This window comes from Pantherophis guttatus, chromosome 18 (genome assembly GCF_059756535.1).
Source record: "Pantherophis guttatus breed Tessera chromosome 18, ASM5975653v1, whole genome shotgun sequence".
In the NCBI taxonomy this organism is placed as follows: Eukaryota; Metazoa; Chordata; class Lepidosauria; order Squamata; family Colubridae; genus Pantherophis; species Pantherophis guttatus.
In genome coordinates this window covers 7534866-7558684 of record NC_142080.1, presented here as the reverse complement: position 1 = coordinate 7558684, position 23819 = coordinate 7534866, and the positions used below count along the sequence as shown (strand labels likewise).

The 23819-nt window shown below is 44.8% G+C and overlaps 1 protein-coding gene across 1 annotated transcript; it reads right to left on the bottom strand.

Annotated features, from left to right (window-relative positions):
- Window positions 1-2755: 2755 nt before the first annotated feature.
- EFEMP2 (EGF-like fibulin extracellular matrix protein 2) lies at window positions 2756-23025 on the bottom strand. Its single transcript, XM_034404626.3, has 12 exons — window positions 22658-23025; window positions 17810-17895; window positions 17363-17411; window positions 15786-16022; window positions 15213-15335; window positions 14175-14291; window positions 12034-12153; window positions 10676-10795; window positions 8351-8477; window positions 6974-7169; window positions 5795-6009; window positions 2756-3223 (listed from the first exon to the last, which is right to left on the bottom strand). Exons 1-11 carry the CDS (start codon window positions 22659-22661, stop codon window positions 5848-5850), a joined length of 1341 nt encoding a protein of 446 aa, XP_034260517.2. The 5' UTR covers window positions 22662-23025; the 3' UTR covers window positions 2756-3223; window positions 5795-5847.
- Between the last annotated feature and the right edge of the window lie 794 nt (window positions 23026-23819).

The following is a 23819-nucleotide window of genomic DNA, read 5'->3' as shown; positions in this document are numbered from 1 at the left end:
TCCTCCCTCCCTCCCTTCCCACATCTCCTTCCTCCTTTCTCTCCCTTCCTCTCTTCCTTCCCAGTCTTCCTCCCTCCCTCCTTTCCTTCCCACAATACCTGCCTTCCTTCCATGTCTCCTTCATCCTTCTTTCTCTCCCGTTCTCTCTTCCCAGTTTTCTTCCCTCCCTCCCTCCTCACAATATCTTCCTTCCTCCTTTCCTTCCCTTCCTCTCTTCCTTCCCAGTCTTCCTACCCCCTCCTTTCCTTCCCACAATATCTTCTTTCCTCCTTCCCTCCCTCCCTTCCCACAGTCTCCTTCCTTTCCTTCTTTCCCTCCCTTCCTCCCCACAATATCTTCCTTCCTTCTTTCCCTCCCTCCCTCTCTTCCTTCCCACAGTCTTCCTACCCCCTTTCCTTCCCGCAATATCTTCTTTCCTTCCTCCCTCCCTCCCTTCCCACAATGTCTCCTTCCTTTCCTTCTTTCCCTCCCTTCCTCCCAATATCTTCCTTCCTTCCTTCCTGCTTTCCCTCCCTTCCTTCCTCCCTTCCTTCCCACAGTCTTCCTACTCCCTCCTTTCCTTCCCGCAATATCTTCTTTCCTTCCCTCCTTCCAAATGGCAAATTTTGGTCATAAGTCAAGAACTACCGATAGTTGACAAATGCAGGAAAATAGAACTTCTGCTCTGACACAGCCGTGCCCTTTTTCAGTTTCCGACGGTGTCCCAAGCCATCATGGGTGAAGCCACTCAACTACGATTTCTTTAATAAACCAGAAAGAAATGTCTGTTTTACGATCCCCAGTAAATACTCAGATTTAAGGATGAGTCATTTGTTTGTTTGATGCTTTCAAATATTATAAGTGGGAAGAAGAGCAAAAATTTTCGGCCAGTCAAGAGAAAAATAAACAGCTCGCAATCTTTCTTTAGCCCCTGGAAGAATTTGTAATATTCGAAAGGCAAATATTATTTCTTACAGGGTCCAAATTAACATCGGTTTTTAGTCGTGATGCTCTAATTCCACCCAGGATTTTTTTTATACCTTGGGAGAACAAATTTAATTAGGCTGCGAGGCTATTTTCAGTCACCTCTTAAAGTGACTCCTGAATACTCATTCATTCCAAAATAGTTGGTTAAGTATATATAGGGGGTCCTTGATTTACGACCTACAATCGGGACCAGATTTTTCATTGCTGTGAAGTGAGTTGTGCCTGATTTTATGACCTTTCTCGTTCTGGTGGTTAAGTGAATCAGGTGGTCGTTAAGCGAATCCAGCCTCTCCCCCCCAGCCCCCATTGACTTTGCTTGCGGGAAGGTCCCAAATGGTGGCAGGAGGCTGCCACCGTTGTAAATACATGCCAATTGCCAAGCAGCCCTATTTTAATCACATGACCATGGGGATGCAGGGATGGACACAAGTCCGAGGATAAGTCGTACGTCACTTTCTTCAACGCTGTTGGAACTTTGAATGGTCGCTAAAGGAACAGTTGTAAGACGAAGGCTACCCAATAAGATTTCTCAATCTTGGCGACTGGAAAATCGGTGGACTTCAACTCCCAGAATTCTCCAGCCATCCTGGTGTTGAAGTTCACCCATCTTAAAGCAGGTTGGCTGGGGAATTCTGGGAGTGGAAGTTCATCCATCTTAAAGCCTGCTGGCTGGGGGATTCTGGGAGTTGAAGTCCATCTTAAAGCAGGTTGGCTGGGGAATTCTGGGAGTTGAAGTCTTCCAATCTTAAATCATAGTAAGTGGGGAATTCTGGGAGTTGAAGTCCATCTTAAAGCAGGTTGGCTGGGGAATTCTGGGAGTTGAAGTCTTCCAATCTTAAATCATAGTAACTAGGGAATTCTGGGAGTTGAAGTCCACCCATCTTAAAGCATGCTGGTTGGGGGATTCTGGGAGTCGAAGTCCATCTTAAAGCCTGCTGGTTAGGGAATTCTGGGAGTTGAAGTCCACCCCTCTTAAACCTGCCAAGGTTGAGAAACGTAAGGCAACCTTTAAGCCTTGTGGACTTCAACTCCCAGAATTCCTCAGCCAGCCATGAAGTCCACAAGGCGTAACATTGCCAAGGTTGAACGAAACCTCTGTTTGATCATCTCCCAGGTGAACAGGTGACATCTCATCTTACTTAGCTACCAAGTTGAGCAAGATCAACCTGGTAGACCCACCTCCTGTGCACTATTCTACTCTCCCATTCCCCTAAAACACAGATAACTTTACCCCAACTTCTGTAAAAGCCACAATTGAGTAAAGCCACTCTTTCCATAGGAAAAGGTAAAGGTTCCCTTCGCACATATTTGCTAGTCGTTCCCGACTCTAGGGGGCACTACTCATCTCCGTTTCAAAGCCGAAGAGCCAGCGCTGTCCAAAGATGTCTCCGTGATCTTGTGGCTGGCAGGACTCAACGTCAAAGGCGCACGGAAAACTCTGTTCCCTTCCCACCAAATGTGGTCCTTATTTTTCTACTTGCATTTTTTACCTGCTTTCGAACTGCTAGGTTGGCAGAAGCTGGGACAAGTCACGGGAGCTCACCCCATTACGCCGCACTAGGGATTCGAACCGCCGAACCGCCGACCTTTCGATCGACAACCTCAACGTCTTATCCTGAGCCACCGCGTCCATAGCTGACTCTTTCCATAGCTGACCCTAAACACCTGAGCCGTATTTTTTCCAAGGGGAACATTTACAAGACCTCCGCCCTGCTGCTCCCGGTTCAAATCCTCCCCAAACCAGGCAGCGACGCAGACCCCCACAAATTTCCTCGTTCACCGTCTTTCCTTTTTTCCAGAAAACAAACTTTTACTAAGCCTCGTTGCTCTTGTTTTTTTTTTTCCTCTCTCTCTCCTTCTCTCGTTTTCTCTTTAAACCAGAGAAATAAAAAAATGGAATTCTACTGAAAGGTTCAAATTGTCCTCTGACCATCCCAAGGACAGGGATGACTTCTCCGAGTTGTTCTCCTTGGGCAATAGGAGAAAAAGGTTGCGTTAGTGGCCGGCGTGACGGATCAAGGAAACGATGCTAAAATAGGCGAGTAGGGGGAATTGGGTCCAGGATGGCCGCAAACTTTTTTTTTAAAGCTACGGGGTTTGGTTCTGCGGGACGTGTCCAGGTCTGGAGATGGGTGATTCTGGTGGACAGTTGGTGGGGAAGTCCGTGAGTGCCATCTGACTCCATTTTTTTTTCCCACACCTGTAGAGTTGTGTTCCTTTGTTGTTCGATTTGTTTCTCCATCTTGGACAGACGTTTCTACAAGAGAGAAAGGGATAAAAAGAGACCGGCCGGATTCCACACTCTGAATTAAATTTTATTCAGTCGTCGTAGCTGTCGATATACAGGTAGAACAGCTTGCCTTCAGGAGTTGCAGGTGGTCTATCACTGAAGGTTTTAAAGAAAAAACTGGAAATCCACCTGTCTGGAATGGTATAGAACAGTGATGGCCTGGTAGGCCCGTTTTTTTGCTCTCCCCAGGCTCCAGGGCTTTTCTAGGAGTCTGGGGAGGGCAAAAAGGGCCTCCCCCCCTGCCGGAGGTCTTCTGGAGGCCAGAAACAGCCTGTTTCCTGACTTCCAATAGGCTCAGAAGGCCCAAAAATCAGCTGGCCGGCATGCACATGCACGCTGGAGCTGAGCTTGCGTGCCCACCGATATGGCTACCTGTAGGTACCTACGTGCCATAGGTTCACCATCACGGGTATAGAATAAAAGAATTGGAAGGGACCTTTGGAGGTCTTCTAGTCCAACCCCCTGCTTAGGCAGGATACCCTATACCATTTCAGACAAATCGTCGTCCAATCTCTTCTTAAAAACTTCCAGTGTTGGAGCATTCACAACTTCTGGAGGCAAGTGGTTCCAACGGTTAATTGTTCCAACTGCCAGGAAATTTCTCCTTAGTTCTAAGTTGCTTCTATCCTTGATTAGTTTCCATCCGTTGCTTCTTGTCCTGCCCTCAGGGGCTTTGGAGAATAGCTTGACTCCCTCTTCTTTGGGGCAGCCCCTGAGATATTGGAAGACTGCTATCATGCCTCCCCTAGTCCTTCTCTTCATTAAACTAGACATACCCAGTTCCCGTATGTTTTAGCCTCCAGTCCCCTAATTCTCTTTCTTGCTCTTCTCTGCACTCTTTTTAGAGTCTCAACAACTTTTTTACATCGTGGCCATTCATTGCAGGCTGGCAGGCTGAAGAGATTTCAGTTGAAAGGATTTCCCTTCTGCTAGTATTTTAGGGTAGAGTAGACATTGGAGGCTAGTTTTGAAGTTCTTCCTGATACCACCAACCATCCATGATCCTTGGTCCAATTCTAACTAAAGTCCACAACTCCCAAGCATTTACTGGAAGGAGTAGTGCCTCTTCTACGGTTCTAGAAGGGATGATTTGCTGTTTGAAAACACTTGCGTAAGCTAGTGAAGTTTCGTGTGTTGGCAAGAGGGGTTTCTTGGCACTGTTTTGGTGGGGGAGAAGATAATCTCAAAATGCAAATCCGTCTGTGCATCGTTTTCTACTTCAGATGAAAATGGATGCCGTATTCCAAGTGTGGCCTTCCCAAGGCCTTATAAAGTGGTATTAACCCTTCACGTGATCTTGATTCTATCCCTCTGTTTGTGCAGCCCAGAACTATGTTGGTTTTTTCTACAGCTGCAGCACCCTGACGACTGCTGTATGCCGAAGTCGGTATGCCTTTCCTGCCTAAGCAGGGGGTTGGACTAGAAGACCTCCAAGGTCCCTTCCATCTATTCTATTCTATTCTATTCTATTCTATTCTATTCTATTCTATTCTATTCTATTTTTTTAATTTATTTTATTTTATTTTATTTTATTATTTTATTTTATTTTATTTTATTTATTTTTCTATTCTATTCTATTCTATTCTATTCTATTTTATTTTTTTAATTTATTTTATTTTATTTTATTTTATTTTATTTTATTATTTTATTATTTTATTTTATTTTATTTTATTTATTTTTCTATTCTATTCTATTCTATTCTATTCTATTTTATTTTTTTAATTTATTTTATTTTATTTTATTTTATTTTATTATTTTATTATTTTATTTTATTTTATTTTATTTATTTTTCTATTCTATTCTATTCTATTCTATTCTATTTTATTTTTTTAATTTATTTTATTTTATTTTATTTTATTATTTTATTTTATTTTATTTTATTTTATTTTATTTTATTTTATTTTTCTATTCTATTCTATTCTATTCTATTCTATTCTATTCTATTCTATTCTATTCTATTCTATTCTACTCTATATTTATTCTATATTTTACTCTACTCTACTTTATACTGATTATATTTTACTACTCTACTCTACTCTACTCTACTCTACTCTACTCTACTCTACTCTAAAAAGGTAAAGGTTCCCCTTGCACCTATGTGCTAGTCGTTCCCGACTCTAGGGGGCGGTGCTCATCTCCGTTTCAAAGCCAAAGACTGTCCGAAGACGTCTCCGTAATCATGTGGCCGGCATGACTCAACGCCAAAGACGCACGGAACGCTGTTACCTTCCCACCAAAGGGGGTCCCTATTTTTCTACTTGCATTTTTTTTTAACGTGCTTTCGAACTGCTAGGTTGGCAGAAGCTGGGACAAGGAATGGGAGCTCACCCTGTTTACGCAGCACTAGGGATTCGAACCGCTGAACTGCCGACCTTTCGATTGACAAGCTCAGCGTCTTAGCCATTGAGCCACCATGTCCCTTCTATTCTATACTCTACTCGATTCCAAGCACCGACTCTAACCCCAGTGCTGTGCAGTCTCTCCGCCCCACCGGAAACCCTCAACCCCCTTTCCACCCTATCCCCAAAGCCAGCTTACCCCCTCTCCTTGCCACGGCAGGTAAGGGGGAGGGGAGATCTGCCCTCCCCCCACTAGAACGGATGAGCCCCCACGAAGACGGTGAGGCGGAGCACCGAGCTGGCCTGGTAGCTCATCAGGTTGTTGACGGTGACCATCTCTAAATCCAGCACAAACTCACGGGGACCCACCACGGCTCGTGACAGGACCAACATGGCGCTGATGTTGCTGATTTGCTGCAGAGGAAACAGATGTGAAAAAGCTCGTCATGATTTCCCGAGAGACCAATTTTAAGTTTCAACGATCCAACCAACCGAAGCTCACCCACCCAGACTGCCACATCGGTTCAACCCTCTAAGTCAGGGGTGTCAAACTCGAAGAACCACGGGCCGAATCTGGCCTGCGAGGTGCTTAGATCTGGCCAGTGGTGGAATTCAGCCGGTTCGGGAAAACCGGTAATTAAATTGCTGGCTGGCTGGTAGCCCTCCCCACCCCTTCCAGGAGTCCCCATGCGCCCCATTTTGGCTCCCAGGAGGCTGCAGGGAGGCCTACTAGGCCCAAAACGAGATGTGGGCAGCACATCCCTCCCTGCGCCCCGTTTTTGCTCCTACAGGGGGTACAGGAGGCCGAGTGCTGCCTGTCACACACCCCTGGCCACGCCCACCCAGGCGGTCATTAGGGCAGACAAGCAGTTCTTAAATTATTTGACTCCCACCACTGGATCTGGTCTGCTGGGTGGGGGGGGGGCGCGTGCAGCCCACACCGAGCTCCGTTTTCGCTAGCAAAGGATAGCAAAACAAACTAAAAGCACTTGGTTCGTGCAGTCATGAAGCTCCTAATAAATAACTGGATTTCTTTTGAAGCTTGGCTCGAGGCTCATGATTTAATTAGGGCATCCGTTGGAACCCTGACAGCATATTCTGGTTCCAGTTATGGTCGTAAATCAAGGACTACCTGTAATCCAAACATTTTTTTCCCCTAAGGATGCAAAACTTAAGACCTGTGGACTTCAACTCCCAGAACTCCCCCTGGCCAGGGGGAATTCTGGGAGTTGAAGTCCACAAGTCTTAAAGCTGCCATGTTTGGAGATCCCTGTCCTAAAAGGCATCAGAGTTAGGAAAGCAAAGTACCAGAGTAAACCTGCTGGCATCCTTACAGAAAAAATGACTGCGATTGGCTGTTGCTAGGATACGGACTTACCCGGATGTAAAATTCTCCATCTTCGTTGCCTGAACGGATCTGGAAGGTGTTGTAGGCTCCTGGGTAGAAGGTGGTGGCTTGAATTTGGAAAATATCCGAGGGCACCGGTCGATCAGCCAAGATGCTCATATACCGGTAGATAACGGAGGAAGGTTTGTCATGACAAAGGGGGTTCGTGGTCGGGCACAGACAGCGGCTGCAACAGGAAGAAACTGGTTGAAGTGGCTAAGACGGCGCCGAGCTTGTCGATCAGAAAGGTCGGCAGTTCGAATCCCTAGTTACAGGTCTCCTGCATGAGCAGGGGGTTGGACTAGATAACCTCCAAGGTCCCTTCCAACTCTGTTACTGTTACAAGGAGGTAGGTTGTGGTCCAGCTGTGCCGTGAGCACTGCTTGGTCTCCGCTGGTTGCTAAACTAAGGTTTCTCAACCATGGCTCTTTTTTTTTTAAGATGAATTAACTTCAACTCCCAGAATTCCCCAGCCAGTTTGGTTTAAGATGCATGGACTTCAGCTCCCAGAATTCCCCAGAAAGCATGACTGAAGATGCATGGACTTCAGCTCCCAGAATTCCCCAGCCAGCTTGTTTTAAGATGCAGGGACTTCAGCTCCCAGAATTCCCCAGAAAGCATGATTGAAGATGGATAAACTTCAATTCCCAGAATTCCCCAGAAAGCATGACTGAAGATGGATAAACTTCAGAGCCTTGGTACTACAGGGGTTTAAGGCACCCTGTTATTAAGCTTATTAAGACCAGCTGCCTGCAATTACTGCAGGGTTCGAATCTCGCCAAGGCTCAAGGTTGACTCAGCCTTCCATCCTTTCTAAGGTAGGTGAAATGAGGACCCAGTTTGTGGGGGCAATAAGCTGACTTTGTATAAATATACAAAAGGATGAAGGCTATTGCTGAGCACATTGTAAGCCGCCCTGAGTCTTCGGAGAAGGGCGGCATATAAATCAAATTAAAAAAAAAAAAAAAATTAAAAAAAAAAAATTCCCAGAATTCCCCAGCCAACATGCTTTTAAGATGCATGGACATCAGCTCCCAGAATTCTCCAGAAAGCATGATTGAACATGGATAAACTTGTCTTAATTAGGGCTTATTTAGGGGGTAGGGCTTATATTGGGTGCACGTGTAAAAATCAAGCTGGGGCTTATTTTTTGGGAGAGGTCTTATTTTTGGGGAAACACGGTAGGAGTTCTTCCTCCTCATTCTGCGGGTTAGTTAATCACCGATAGGTGTTTACAAACTGTTGCCTCGGATTGATTCCGGGAGGTATAAAGGAGCCTTTGTGCCCGGATCCAAGCCCAGGAAGGCCTGTTTACAATTCCTCTCCTCCTTTCCTCTCAACCAACCCTCTGGACCTGTCGCCACTCACTTCTCCGAGACATGGATGTAAGGCTCTTGGCAGAGTTTCTTCTCCACACACCGATATCCTCCGTGATAGTTCACGCAGTTCTGAGACTCTGTGCACTGGTTGCTGTCTAACTCACATTCGTTAATGTCTGTGGGTGCCGGAGATAGGCAGACAAAGGAAGGAAGGAAGGAAAGAAGTTAGGAAAAGAGAAGAAAAAGGGAGGGAAGACGGGAGGGAGGAAGGAGGAAGGAAGGAAGGAAGAAAAGAAGTTAGGAAAAGAGAAGAAAAAGGGAGGGAAGATGGGAGGGAGGGAGGAAGGATGAAGGAAGGGAAGGAAGGAAGAAATGAAGGAAGGAAGGAAAAGAAGAAACAGAGGGAAGATGAAGGAAGGAAGGGAAGGAAGGAAGGAAAAGAAGAAACAGAGGGAAGATGAAGGAAGGAAGGAAGAAATGAAGGAAGAAAGGAAAAGAAGAAACAGGGAGGATGAAGGAAGGAAGGAAGAAGTTAGGAAAAGAGAAGAAAAAGGGAGGGAAGACGGGAGGGAAGACGGGAGGGAGGAAGGAAGGAAGAAAAGAAGTTAGGAAAAGAAGAAAAAGGGAGGGAAGAAGGGAGGGAGGGAGGAAGGATGAAGGAAGGGAAGGAAGGGAAGGAAGAAATGAAGGAAGGAAGGAAAAGAAGAAACAGGGAGGATGAAGGAAGGGAAGGAAAAAAAGAAGTTAGGAAAAGAGAAGAAAAAGGGAGGATGAAGGAAGGAAGGGAAGGAAGAAAGGAAGGAAGGAAGGAAGAGAAAGAAGAAACAGGGAGGATGAAGGAAGGAAGGAAGAAATGAAGGAAGGAAGGAAAAGAAGAAACAGGGAGGATGAAGGAAGGAAGGGAAGGAAGGAAGGAAGGGAAAGAAGAAACAGGAAGGATGAAGGAAGGAAGGGAAGGAAGAAAGGAAGGAAGGAAGGGAAAGAAGAAACAGGGAGGATGAAGGAAGGAAAGAAGAAGTTAGGAAAAGAGAAGAAAAAGGAAGGGAAGGAGGGAAGGAGGGAGGAAGGATGAAGGAAGGGAAGGAAGGAAAGAAGGAAGGAACGAAAAGAGAAGAAATGGAGGGAGGATGAAGGGAGGGAAGGAAGGAAGGAAGGAAAAGGGGGGGATGAATGATGAAGAAACAGAAGGAAGGGAGAGAGGGAGGATGAAGAAATAGAGGAAAGGAAGGAAGAAAAGGAATTGAAGAGAGGGAGGGAGGAAACAAAGAGAGTAAGAATTAGGAAGGAAGGAAATTGAAAGAGAGGGAAGAAGAGGAAGCAAGGAGGGAAAAAGAATTGGAAGGAAGGAGAAAAGGAAAAAAGGAGAAGGAAGGAAGAGAAAAGAGGCCAAGGAAAGAAGAAGAGGAGGAGAGAAAAGAAAGAAGGAATGTTAAAAATCCAGCCTTAAAATGCTGCCAAAATCAATCTTCCCCAGTCGCCATTCTTGGATTTTCTCTAGAGCTTCCCTAAATGGTGGCACGCGTAACAATATCAGTGGGCACGCGAGCTCAGCTCCAGCCCCACCGGAAGTCGGAAAACGGGTTGTTTCTGGCCTACGGAGGGCCTCCGTGTGTGTGTGTGTGTGTGTGTGTGTGTGTGTGTGTGTGTGTGTGGCCGTTTTTGCCCTCCCCAGGCTCCAAGAAAGGCTCTGGAGCTAGATGAGAGAGAAAAACGGGCCTACTGGGCCATTGCATGCCAGGAGCGGGGGGAGTGGGGGGGGTGTGTTTGCGCGCGCATTCTATTCTATTCTATTCTATTCTATTCTATTCTATTCTATTCTATTCTATTCTATTCTATTCTATTCTATTCTATTCTATTCTATTCTCTATTCTATTCTTTCTATTCTATTCTGCTCTAATCCTATCCTATCCTATCCTATCCTATCCTATCCTATCCTATCCTGCTCTAATTCTATTCTATTCTATTCTATTCTATTCTATTCTATTCTATTCTATTCTATTCTATTCTGAATTCTATTCTATTCTATTCTATTCTATTCTCTATTCTATTCTTTCTATTCTATTCTGCTCTAATCCTATCCTATCCTATCCTATCCTGCTCTTATTCTATTCTATTCTATTCTATTCTATTCTATTCTATTCTATTCTATTCTATTCTATTCTATTCTATTCTATTTTATATTCTATTTTCTATTCTATTTTCTATTCTCTATTTTCTGTTCTTTTCTCTATCTCCCATTCCATTCCATCCCACTTTCTTATTCTTATTCTGTTCTTCAAACCTGATTCACCTGGGTCTTGGTACCTGGGTTTTGGGGTTTTTTTTCTCCACCCACCCCTGTTCCCCGGTGCCAACCCCAAATCCCTCCGGTTACCTTGGCAAAGCCTGGTGCTCACGAGATTGTAACCTTGAGGACAAACGCAGGAGAAGTGACCGGGTTCATTGACACACTGATATTGGCACAAATAATTCGAATAGCTGCATTCGTCCACATCTGAGCAGGAGGGGGGGGGGGAAAAAAGCAGGATCGTTATACCGGTCGTCCTCGAATTACGACCACAACGGAGAAAAAAATTCCAGTTCCTAAGCAAGGCAAGGTTGTTCGGGGAGCCGCGCCCAATTTATTTATTTATTTATTTATTTATTTATTTATTTATTTATTTATTTATTTATTTATTTATTTATTTATTTATTTATTTATTCATTCATTCATTCATTCATTCATTCATTCATTCATTCATTCATTCATTCATTCATTCAATTTATATATCACCCTTCTCCTAGTGGACTCAGGGCGGTGCACAGCCAGAACTAAAATACATAACAATACAAAATTTAAAATTAATTAAAAGAATTTATATACTTTGGCCCGAATTAAAACAATACGAATTAAAACCCATTAACAGATTAAAACTAAACAATTAATAACAATTAAAAACTAAAAAAGGGGGCGGGGTTCACGCCCCTCACATTTCCCCCCTCCCCCACGGTTACTAAGCGAATCACTGCAGTTAAGCGGTCGTTAAGCGAATCTGGCCCCTCCCACTGACTTTGCTTGTCAGAAGCCCGCCCCCCAGGGGAAGGTCGCCAATGGAGATACATGCCGGTTGCCAAGCAACCAAATTTTTATTGCGTGACTATGGGGATGCTGTGACCGTCGTAAGTGCGAGGAATGGTTTTAAGTCCCTTTTGAGTGCCGTTGTAACTTTAAATAAATGGTTGTAAATTGAGGACTACAAATCTGTCTTTCTCTTTCTTTTTTTCTCTTTTTTTCTTATTCTCTCTCTCTCTCTCTCTCTCTTTTTCTTTAGCTCGCTTTCTTTCTTTCTTTCTTTCTTTCTTTCTTTCTTTCTTTCTTTCTTTCATGGACAAAGAATGTATGATCGCTATTGAGTACACTGTTATCAGTATGTATATAAATCAATATATGAATTATATGTATAAGTGGCAACTTGAAATAAGGGAGAAAAAATGGATAGGTAAGAAATATTTACTGATGCAAAATTGTTGAAAAGAAGAAAATCGTAAACATTTCTTTTTTTTTTGTTTTTTTGGTTTTTTTTTGAAAAACCCTGTTTAATAAAAAATATTTTTTTTAAAAAATAAATTAAATAAATTAATAAAAACTCAAGACGGTGAATTGATCTGAAGAGCGAAGGGGTGGGGGAGGGAGGAGCTTGCCACAAGGCGTGGGAAGGAGAAAGGGGTGGGGCTAAAGTAGGCCCCGCCTACCTTTGCAGGTAAATCCGTTGTGGTCCAGCTCGTAGCCTTGGTTGCACCGACAGATAAAAGTGCCATAAGTGTTGAAGCAGCGTTGCTTGCAAGGAGCTCCCATCTCGCACTCGTTCACATCTGGGGAAGGGAAGTTGCAAAAAAATAAAATAAAAATCAGGCTTTGCATCCCATAATAATGGACCCTGAGTGGTAAAAGACTTTAAAAAGAAAAGATTTTATTGATTTTTCTAATGCTTACGTTTTATTAGCGCTTGATAAACATCCCGTCGTCTGGGCTATTTAATTCGCTTAACAGTAATAATAACAATAATCGAGTTGGAAGGGACCTTCGAGGTCATCTAGTCCAACCCCCTTCCTCACACAGGAGACCTGTACTAGGGATTCGAACCGCCGAACTGCCAACCTTTCTGATTGACAAGCTCAGCGTCTTAGCCGCTGAGCCACCTTGCCAGGGATATAACTATGTATATAATTAATATATATATATATATATAAATTACAAACTATTCTAAAAATACGAGTTCCAGGTATATTAGTAAAAAAAGAGGCAGTTTAGTACTCTGACGATGACAGTAGATGGCTGACGAAAGCTTAGTAAAATAAAATTTTAATTCTTTTAAAATTTTAAAATCTTAAGTTCCGGAGTTCGCAGTATGTCTGCCTCTTTTTTTACTTATATATAACAATATATATATATATATATATATATATATAACAATACAGTATTACATTCTTAATCTCCACTTCTTTTGTTCCCAACCACTGTTAAAATAAAGTCCACGTTTGATAATATTCCGTGTCTTTAATCCGTTTACTCTTCAGCGTACGTCTGTCCGTTGCTGCACAATCTAGCATCTTCCTTATTATCTACTCGTCTCGTGAAGTTTCTTCATTTTTCCAATATTGTGCAAATATAATCCTCGCTAAAAGGTGTAAAATAGGGAGCCTCTGGGTTGTAGGGCCTTTAAAACACCTGCCCCAGGGCCATTAAATAACGATTTACTACTGTTTCCCCGTCCCCCCGCCCCCAAATTTGGCAACGTTAAAGATGCGTGGACTTCAACTTCCAGAATTCCTTAGGCCACACATGAACCCGGGACAGGGATGGGGTTCAGCCGGTTCGGGCAAATTGGATGATAATTTTAATCTAGTTCGCCGAACCAGTTGTTACAAGGACTGGCTGACCCCGTCCACCCCGCCCCGCCCCTCCCAGGAGCTACCAGAAGTTCCGGAAGTCTGGAAATGGTCCCGTTTCCGGCCTCCAGAGGGCCTCCGGAGCCTGGGGAGGCCGTTTTCGCCCTCCCGGAGCCTCAAAGAATGCCTCCGGAGTCTGGGGAGGGTGAAAATGACTTCCCCCCTGTGGTGCAGGAGGCAGAGTAGGCCACACCCACCATGGCCACACCCACCCAGCAACCGGATGGAGAACCAGTTGCTAAAATTTCTGAATCCCACCCCTGACCAAAATGGCAAATTACGCAGCAGCCAGAGCCGAGGTGTGAGATGTACCCCACCGGTCCTGTAGGTAGCCAAAACTGCCTACAATGCTGCCTTTTGTACCAGCCTGAACTTCTGGATACTCTTCAAGGGCAGCCCAAGGTAGACAATATTGTAGTAGTCTATACCAGGGCATGCGGAGGGGGAGATGAGCTTCCGATATTATGATTTTGAATTCTGTCAATCTGTCTCAAACCTGAATGCGAGTTTGATTAGAAATTGTTGTCTTCTGAACTATTCTGAGCAGGGCAGATAGTCCTCGACTTACAACCACTCAGACAGTGACTTAGGACCGGTATTCACCCTTATGACCGTTGCTGCATCTCCATGAGATCCAAATTCGGACGCTTGGCCACGGGTTCACATTTATAGCGAGTCGCAGTGTCCCCGGAGTTACGTGATCCTCATTTTGCGACCTCCTGACAAGCGAAGTCCACGGGGAAACCAGATTCGCTTAACAATGGTGTGACTGATTGAACGACCGCAGGGATTCGCTTAACAACGGGGGCAAGAAAGCTCGTAAAATGGGGCAAAACTCTCTCTTTCCAAACAGAAATTTTGGGTCGTAAGTCGAAATTGTGGTCGTAAGTCGAGGACTACCTGTATAGGATTTCCGGGGTGCGGTGAGATGGATTTTCTCTTACCCACACACGAGCGGTTATTACTGGCGAGCTGAAATCCAGATTCACACTGGCAGGTGAAAGATCCTGGGGAATTGACACAACGGTGTTGACAATAGCGGTAACGGCATTCGTCAATGTCTGTAGCAGAAAAAAGGAGAAAAAAAAAACGAGAAGGCATTTCTGAATTATAAAAGTATATCCACCCTGCTCTGCCTCTGGGCATGTGCAGAGGGTTTTGCCTTCTTCTCTGAGAAACTGACTTGATCCATTTCAGATTTGGGTTTCTTTGGTTTTTTACTCTCTGAAAATAGAGGCAGGTTTACCTGCTTCCAAGGTTTGTAGAAACCGGGGAAGGCTCCAGCAAGCTAGGTTTAGGCCTGCACAACATACGACGCTCCCCAAAGAAATCAGGAATGAAGCTGGTTTAAATTCTAACTAAGTTTCCTAGGTTTTGTACATTTTGCTGGCCTGGTAAAATGTGTGGTGCCATCATACCCAAGGTGGAAAAATGTCTGAAAAGATATTTGTGATCATTAAGGTTTACACCGTACACTAAACAACGTCACAGTAACAGAATACCAGAGTTGGAAGGGACTTTGGAGGTGTTCTAGTCCAACCCCCTGCTCAAGCAGGAGACCCTATACCAGTGATGGCTAACCATCACCAGGTAGGCCCATTTTTTCACCCTCCCCAGGCTCCAGAGACTTTCTAGGAGCCTGGGGAGAGCAAAAACGGCCTTCTCCCCACCCGGAGGCTGGAAACGGCCTATTTCCGGTAGGCCCGGAAGGCCTGAAAATCAGATGGCCGGTGCACGCAGGCGCGCTGGAGCTGAGCTAAGGCAATGCTCGCGTGCCCACAGATATGGCTCCGTGTGTCACCTGTGGCACACGTGTCATAGGTTCGCCATCGGCCCTATACCATTCCAGACATTCCGGTAGTGGGCCGCAGCCAAGTTGGAGACTCCAGCTGTTAAGTACAGGCGATACCTGAGCCCCGACGAGGCACTAAGCAGTGAATGACACAACCCCATTTCAGGCAGCGGGTGTGCCACTCGCTTACCTACACACTCTGTGCCGATCTTCCGGTAGCCCTCCGGGCACTGACAGTGAAAACTACCGATGGTGTTGATACACTGCTGGCTGGGCTGGCAGTCGTGCAAATCGTACTCACACTCATCCACGTCTACACGGGAAAACAAAAAGGCAGAGCGGAAAATCAAAGATTGTGAGGGAAAAAAATGGGGGGAGCTACTGCCAACGGGGCGAAAAGCGAAGGGATGAGGAAGGGGAGTGGGAATTTCCAGGAATCTAGTGGGAATTCCTCACTGCAACCCGGAAGAAAATTGGGATTTTCGATTGCGAACAGGGAGGGGGCTTTTGCAGGAAACAATCCCTTCGTTCCGTGACTCTGTGCCAAGTTTTGCCTTGTGATGCGTTTGGAAACAAGTTACATGGCAGCTTTCCAAGCAAGATAAGTTCTGTGTTAATAAGTATTCCTCTGAAAGACTGTTTGGACAGGTCTTGCTGACTGTGAATGAAAGGAATTCTCTGTCGTGTAAATAAAACAGGTTTTGCCGGGACCGAGACTCTGCTTCCTGCTTTTTAAGGTGGAATTCAGGCCCGGCTAACTCACCCGCGCACGATCCATAGTGGTCAGGCTCGTAGCCCTGGGAGCAAGTGTGAGGTCGGCCGGAGGGCTGGACCGGCAGGCGAGGTCTCAGCCTGGGGGGACTGTCAAGAGGGGCCCGTTCGGCATTGACGTCGTTGATGACCGAGGCGGAACGCGGAAGACACAGGTATCCCCCGTAATGGTTGATGCATTTCATCTCCCCTTTGCAGGCGTGGTGGATGGTCTCGCATTCGTTGATATCTAGAGAGGAAGAAACGGCGCTGAAGTTAAAAAGTTAAAAAAAAAAAATCGTCCGGTTGCGATGATTCCGCCTTGGAGTTGGAATGCAGGATTGCAGGCTGATTCTGCCCTTTGCCAGCAGTTCGATCCTGACCGGCTCAAGGTTGAGTCAGACTTCCGTCCTTCCGAGGTTGGTAAAATGAGGATCCAGATTGTTGGGGGGCAAGAGGCTGACTCTGTAAACTGCTTAGAGAGGGCTGTGAAGCACTGTAAAGTGGCATATAAGTCTAAGTGCTATTCCTTCCTTCCTTCCTTCCTTCTATCCTCTATCTTTCTTTCCTCTGTCTCTCCCTCCCTTTCCCTTTCTTTTCCCCTTTTTCCTTCCTCCTTCCTTTCCTTCCTTCCTCCTTCCTTGCTTCCTTCCTCCTTCCCTTCCTTCCTTCCTCCTTCCTTCCTCCTCCCTCCCTCCCTCCCTCCCTTCCTTCTCAGTGGTTAGAATGCAGCATTTCAGGCTAATTCTGCCGACTGCCAGGAGTTCGATCCTGACCGGCTCAAGGTTAGCTCAGCCTTCCATCCTTGCGAAGTCGGTAAAATGAGGACCCAATCTTCAGGATATCACAGGTAGGTTCACCCCACTGGCTACACCTAGTTCCTGATTTCTAAGGTCACAAAACACCGTATACACACACACACACACACACACACACACAAACTAATCAAACAGGGATTACACATGCAAAACTGCCCAAACCCAACTGACTTCAAACCTCCTGGTCCAATCCCTTCTTAAAAACCTCCAGCAAGGGAGAACCCACAACTTCCGGTGGCAAGCAGTTCCACCGGTTAATTTTTCTCACTGTCGGGGAATTCCTCCTTCGTTGTAGGTCGCTTCTCTCCTTGATTAGTTTCCATCCGTTGTTCCTCGAGGCAGGCAGATTGGAAATTTTGCAAAAACCCACTCTTTTCCATTATTTCCCCCCCACCATCCCCACATCATACCGTAGACTCACAAGTCCCATTCACACAACCACTTTAACCCAATTACTAAAATAGGGGTCACTAAACGCTGTTATAATGGATGGAAATAATGGATGGAAACTGACCAAGGAGAGATTCAACCTAGAAATAAGGAGAAATTTCCTGACAGTGGGAACAATCAATGGATGGAACAGAAACTGCCTTCGGAAGTTGTGGGAGCTTCATCCCTGGAAGCTTTCAAAAAGAGACTGGACTGACATCTGTCAGAAACGGTGTCAGGTCTCCTGCTTGGGCAGGGGGTTGGACTAGATGACCTCCGAGGTTCCTTCCAACTCTGTTCATCTGTATCTGTTTTTCACTGCTTTTGAGGGCTGGTGTTTTACCTTTACAGTGCTGAGTTTCGGCATCCCACTGATAGCCGTCGGTGCATTCCTACGACGGGGAGAAATTTTGGAAAAATTTGAAAGAAACTGGTGAGATTACCGGATCTAGGACTGGATTGCAAACATTTTTATCCTTTTTTTAAAAAAAGACAATTTTAAATTCTAAATAAATGACTAGAAGAGGCACCCTCTGCATATGTTCAGAGTTCCCTTTCACAGGTAGTCCTCGACTGAACGACAAGAATCGATGCCAGCGTTTCAACGACCAAGCAAGGTTATTTCCCCGGTTCAAATCCCGCATTCCCTCAATCACCTTGTTCTTGATATCCCCACTAAGAACGCAATTCTGGGCTCATGGAAGACAATTTTTTTTTCCCTACAAAGTTTGTTTCTCTCCTCTTTTAGGAATTTAGGAGCCTCCGAGCTTCGATTCGGCCCCTTTATTACCGTGTAAGTATTGGGGTCTTCTTGGGCGAAAGCAGCTTTCAGTAGTGTGGCCAGGAAAATGCAGGAAACCAGCTTCATTTTCACACCTGGGAGAGGAAAAACCGAGCCATTAAAAAAATTATTTAAAAATTCAAAATATTTGCAGCCTCTGTAGAGATTCCCAGTCATCCAAGGTTATGCTTATCCCAAAGGTGATTTTTTTTTTCAAGAGGCAACTGGACTGTCTTGATTTTTTTTTTCTTTTGAAGACGTTTCACTTCTCATCGCAGAAGCTTCTTCAGCTCTGACTGGATGGTGGGGAACGGAAGGATTGGTACGCCTTGCAGACAAAGCTGGTCATTTGCATCCTTTTTTAGAGGGTCCTTGAGGCCACTTGGAGGTTTTATCTGTGTCCTCGGGGTCACCGGAGTGGTGCAAATGGTTTCCTGTAAGTCTGTAATTTTTTTCTCTGGAAATCCAGAGAAAAAATTGGGAGCGCGCGTAGGAATGGATTTCCAGAGGAAAAAATTTGCAGACTACAGGAACCAGGAGGATATATATACATATCTTTTATATTATTTATAAAAATAAATAAATAAATAAATATAATAATAATAATAATAATAATAATAATAATAATAATAATAATAATAATAATAATAATAATAATAATTGGGGCCCTTGAAGCAATACCCAAAAGGCTACCCCGCTACTTAAAAATTCTAAATTTACCGGACTTGAACATTTTGACTCTACAAAAAACCACCTTACTCGGAACAGCTTACATCCTCCGACGATACCTTAACAGTTCCTAGGTCCTTGGTTAGGACTCGAGCTGCTGAGCTATTAACCAGCCTCAAAGGCTGTGAATCTCACTAAAGATTAAATAATAATAATAATAATAATAATAATAATAATAATAATAATAATAATAATAATAATAATAATAATATAGCGATGGCGGTGGGTGGTTCAGAGAACCAGTAGGAAAAATTTGCTGCCGCCCCCCCCCCATGCCCAGCTGAGCCACACAATCATCAGAGGCTTTTTTTATTTTTTATTTTTAAAAGCATTTTTTCTACTACCTCTTTGCTCACACGCATGGCTTGCACGCGTGTGCGCCGCTTAGAAAACCTGGCTAAATAGGACGGCATAACGGTGGGGCGGAAGGCAGGGCTCACCTGCAGCTCTCCACTTACAGGCTAAATACCACCACTGCTGATAATGCTGTTTAGATATACATAATAATAATCTTTCAACTTCTAAGATTTATGTATACATGGTAATTATAATATGTTATTTTATGTAACAGTATACATAGTAATGAAAGGGACGCGGTGGCTCAGCGGCTAAGACGCTGAGCTTGTCGATCAGAAAGGTCGGCAGTTCGGCGGTTCGAATCCCGAGTGCCGCGTAATGGGGGTGAGCTCCCGTGACTCGTCCCAGCTTCTGCCAACCTAGCAGTTCGAAAGCACGTAAAAAAAATGCAAGTAGAAAAATAGGGACCACCTTTGGTGGGAAGGGAACAGCGTTTTCCGTGCGCCTTTGGCGTTGAGTCATGCCGGCCACATGACCACGGAGACGTCTTCGGACAGCGCTGGCTCTTCGGCTTTGAAACGGAGATGAGCACCGCCCCCTAGAGTCGGGAACGACTAGCACAGATGTGCGAGGGGAACCTTTACCGTATAGAGATAACGGAGGGACACACCTACCTCCAAAAAGCTGGGATTTATTTAGTTTTAAATCCGTTTTCTGTGCCTGGATGAATCTGAGGACGTCGACGGCAAGAAAACACGGATGAAGGCGTGTGTGTATATTTACACAACAGAGCTACTGTCTCCCAGGAAGGCTAAATACACCCTTTTGTCAGACAAAGGTACACAATATATGTCAAAGTCGACCTGCCACTTAAGTTCTATCCAGGGTTTTATATATTTATTTTAAAACCCTGCCATACAATCCTCCCTGGCTCAAAGCGGCCGGCAGTGCGAAAATAAGGGGAAGCTAGGCAGGCAGTCCTTGAGTTAGGACGATCCGTTTAGCGGCCGTTCAAAGGTGCAACAGCGCTGGAAAGGCGGACTTACGACCGGTCCTCGTACTTACAACCCTCGCTCACGTGATTTGCCATTTGCGATCTTCCCAGCCGGCTTCCGACAAGCAAAGTCAATGACATTGTGCGTTGCGTGGCTCACATTTGCAGTGATTTGCTTAACAACCGTTACAAAAAGGTTATAACATCGATCACTTGAGGCCAACAGAAATATTGGCCTTCATATTGGCCCGATTGTTATAAATCAGGTCTACCTGCAGAAATGGATATAGCTTATCAGGCTAATTGTTTATGTCTAGATAGAAAGAATATATATATATATATTATCTACAGGTAGTCTTTGATTTACGACCACAACTGACCCCAATATTTCTGTTGTTAAGCGAGACATTTGTTTAAGCCCCGTTTTACGACGTTTCTCGCCGGAGCTGTTCAATGAATCACTGCCGTTGTTAAGTTTAACAACCTGGTTGTTAAGCGAATCCGGCTTCCCCATTGATTTGGCTGGTCAGAAGGTCGCAAAACGGAGATCGTGTGACCTTGGGACACTGTGACGGTCATAAATATGAGTCGGTCGCCAAGCGTCTGAATTTTGATTGCAGGACCATGGTCGTAACTATGAAAAACGGTCATAAGTTGCTTTTTTTTCAGTGCCGTTGTAACTTGAAACGGTCATTAAATGAGCTGTTGTAAGTCAAGGACCATGTGTAAAAAAAAGCATTCTATTCTATTCTTCTATCCAGAATCTAATTCTCTTCTCTTCTCTTCTCTCTTCTCTTCTATCCAGAATCTTATTCTTTTCTTCTCTTCCTTCTCTATTCTATTCTATTCTATTCTATTCTATTCTATTCTATTCTATTCTATTCTATTCTATTCTATTCTATTCTTCTAACCAGAATCTTATTCTCTTATCTCTTCTCTTCTCTTCTATCCAGAATCTTTTCTTCTCTTCTCTTCTCTCTTCTCTTCTCTTTCTTCTCTCTTCTCTTCTCTTCTATCCAGAATCTTTTCTTTTCTTTTCTTTTCTTTTCTTTTCTTTTCTTTTCTTTTCTTTTCTTTCTTTTCTTTTCTTTTCTTTTCTTTTCTTTTCTTCTATTCTATTCTATTCTATTCTATTCTATTCTATTCTTCTATCCAGAATCTTATTCTATTCTATTCTGTTCTGTTCTATTCTATTCTATTCTTCTATCCAGAATCTTATTCTATTCTCTTCTCTCTTCTCTTCTATCCAGAATCTTATTCTTTTCTTCTCTTCTCTTCTCTTCCTTCTCTATTCTATTCTATTCTATTCTGTTCTGTTCTGTTCTGTTCTGTTCTGTTCTATTCTTCTAACCAGAATCTTATTCTCTTATCTCTTCTCTTCTCTTCTATCCAGAATCTTTTTCTTTTCTCTTTTCTCTCTTCTCTTCTCTTCTCTTCTCTTCTCTTCTCTTCTCTTCCTTCTCTATTCTATTCTATTCTATTCTATTCTATTCTATTCTATTCTATTCTATTCTATTCTATTCTATTCTGAATCCTATTCTATTCTATTCAGTGCCGTTGCAACTTTGAATGATCACTAAATGAACGATTGTGAGAAATATCTCACAATATATAAAGTGTTTTTCGATCGAAGCACCTGGTCTACCCCAATATGTGGGAGGGAGCATCCTGCTTCCCTTTCGCCTTTCAGCTCCAATCCAGGAGCCCTCAAGCAGTCGCATTCACGACAAACCATTTTATACCAAATTTATATTTTGCTGATAAAGAAATAAAGGGAGACTACTATAGATCTATTTCAAGCTATTTAGCTTTCATCAGCTAGCTAGTCTCCCTTTATTTATCAGCAAAATATAAATTTGATATATATATACATACACACACACACAATTATATTTATATTTATATTTACATTTAATATTTATATTTTTATATTATGTATGTATGATTCGAAGCTTGAACAATCCGGAAAGGGGTCCATGAAGTGCAAATCAGGTGAATTAAAATAGTTTTGCATTTTATACGCCTGGGACATAAACCCAAAGCGACAGGGATACAGCTATTCGTTTCAAGCGCAGAATAAACTTTTTGATAACCGTCTAATTATTCTCGGTTTTGAACCAACCGAGCCGGCGAGAAGGAAAAAACGGCCCGGAGCAGAATCAGAACGAACATCCATTCCAGATATATAAACATTTGCTTGCAACGACACGCGATCCCAGTTTGCTGGCGGGGTTTTAGAGGCTCTCGGGGGGGGAGGGAGGCAGCCAGCACCCCACGGACTCTCTCGTACGACTATCTACCAATGCCCCCCCCATCAAACTTAAAGAGAGCCTTGGGGGTAATTAAACCAGTTTTCCGTTACCCCAAAACTCATCTGGAGCATTCGGGCAGCAGAACAAACCACGATTGGCAAAGATCATGTCTTAGAAGGGCTAGGCACAAAATTAAGGCATCGGACATAAATTTATTCACTCTCTCTGGTGCAAAACCCCCTCCGCCCCCAGAATTGAGCAGGGGCACCCCTAGATTTTTTTTTCCTTCGGGGCCTGGACCCCCACGAATGGAGCAAAGTCACTTTGGAGCACCATTTACGGAAAAAATGCACCCTTTTCCTGCCACTTACGCACAACTTTCCTTCCTTCCTTCCTTCCTTCCTTCCTTCCTTCCTTCCTTCCTTCCTTCCTTCCTTCCTTCCTTCCTTTCCTTCCTTCCTTCCTCCCCTTCCCAACTCCTGCTCTTTCTCCCAGGCCTGGCTTGTTCCTCTATCCCCCCCTTCTCAGCCCCCTTTTCCCAGCCCCTCCAGCCCCCCCCCCAGAAAGAAACCTCCCATCACTCACTCATTGACAAGCGCTTGGCACGGACTCTGGCACCCCTTCTTCGGGCGAACACCCCCCAATTCTGGCCGGGCTGCGGAGCGAGAGAGAGAGAGAGAGAAGTGACGGGCGGGTGTGCCCTAAGAGTGCGCTGGCTGATTTGCCCCCCCCCCGGCCCGGCACACACACACTCAGCCCCCCCACCCCGAATTCTTGGCCCCGAGACAAGCAGATGTTGTCAAAGGCTCGCAGCCAACATCTGTTTTCACTTAGCTTGCAGTAAACACCCTTTCGGGACCAGCCAGCTGTTTGCATCCGTTAAGCGGGCTCGGCCTCTCCATGCCAGTTTTTGTCCCTTTCCATTGGCTGCACCCCCATATTCGTTGAGCCCCTCTGGGAGGGGAAGACACCCCCCCTTCCCTTCCCTCCCTCCCTCCTTGCAGGGTGGCATTAGAGAAATCTGGATGTTGTTGCTGAAAGCGATTTAACAGCATGACAGAATAACAAGAGCGCGAAGGGACCTCGGAAGCCGTCGAGCGGCTAAGCCGCTGAGCTTGTCGATCAGAAAAGTCGGCAATTCGGCAGTTCGAATCAGGCGGTTGGACTAGATGACCTCCACGCTCCCTTCCAACTCTGTTACCGTTACTATTACTCCAACCCCCTGCTCGAGCAGGAGACCCTATGCCCATGACGGTGGCACGCGGAGCCATATCGGTGGGCACGCGAGCATTGCCCTAGCTCAGCTCCAGCACGTATGCGCGCGCCAACCGGCTGATTTTTCAGGCCTTCCAGGCTCACTGGAAGTCAGGAAACGGGCTGTTTCCGGCCTCCGGGGGGAGTTGGGGAAGGCTGTTTTAGCAAATCAGGCCTACTGGTAACCTTTTTGTCGTCACGTATCAAAAGCGGGCGGAGCGCGGGGGAAGGGGTCGCGCACGCATGCGCGGAGAGCAGGGAGGAATGGAATTATGGGTACAGGTGCTTTGGAGAATAGGTCGACCCCCCCCCTCTTCTTTGTGGCAGACCCTCAAATGTTGGAAGATTGCTATTGTATTACATCTAAGCCGCCTCTTCATTAGGCATGGAGCCCACCCGCAATTTCAGAGAATAATAGAGTTGGAAGGGACCTTGGAGGTCTTCTAGTCCAACCCCCTGCTCAGGCAGAAGACCCTATATACCATTTCAGACA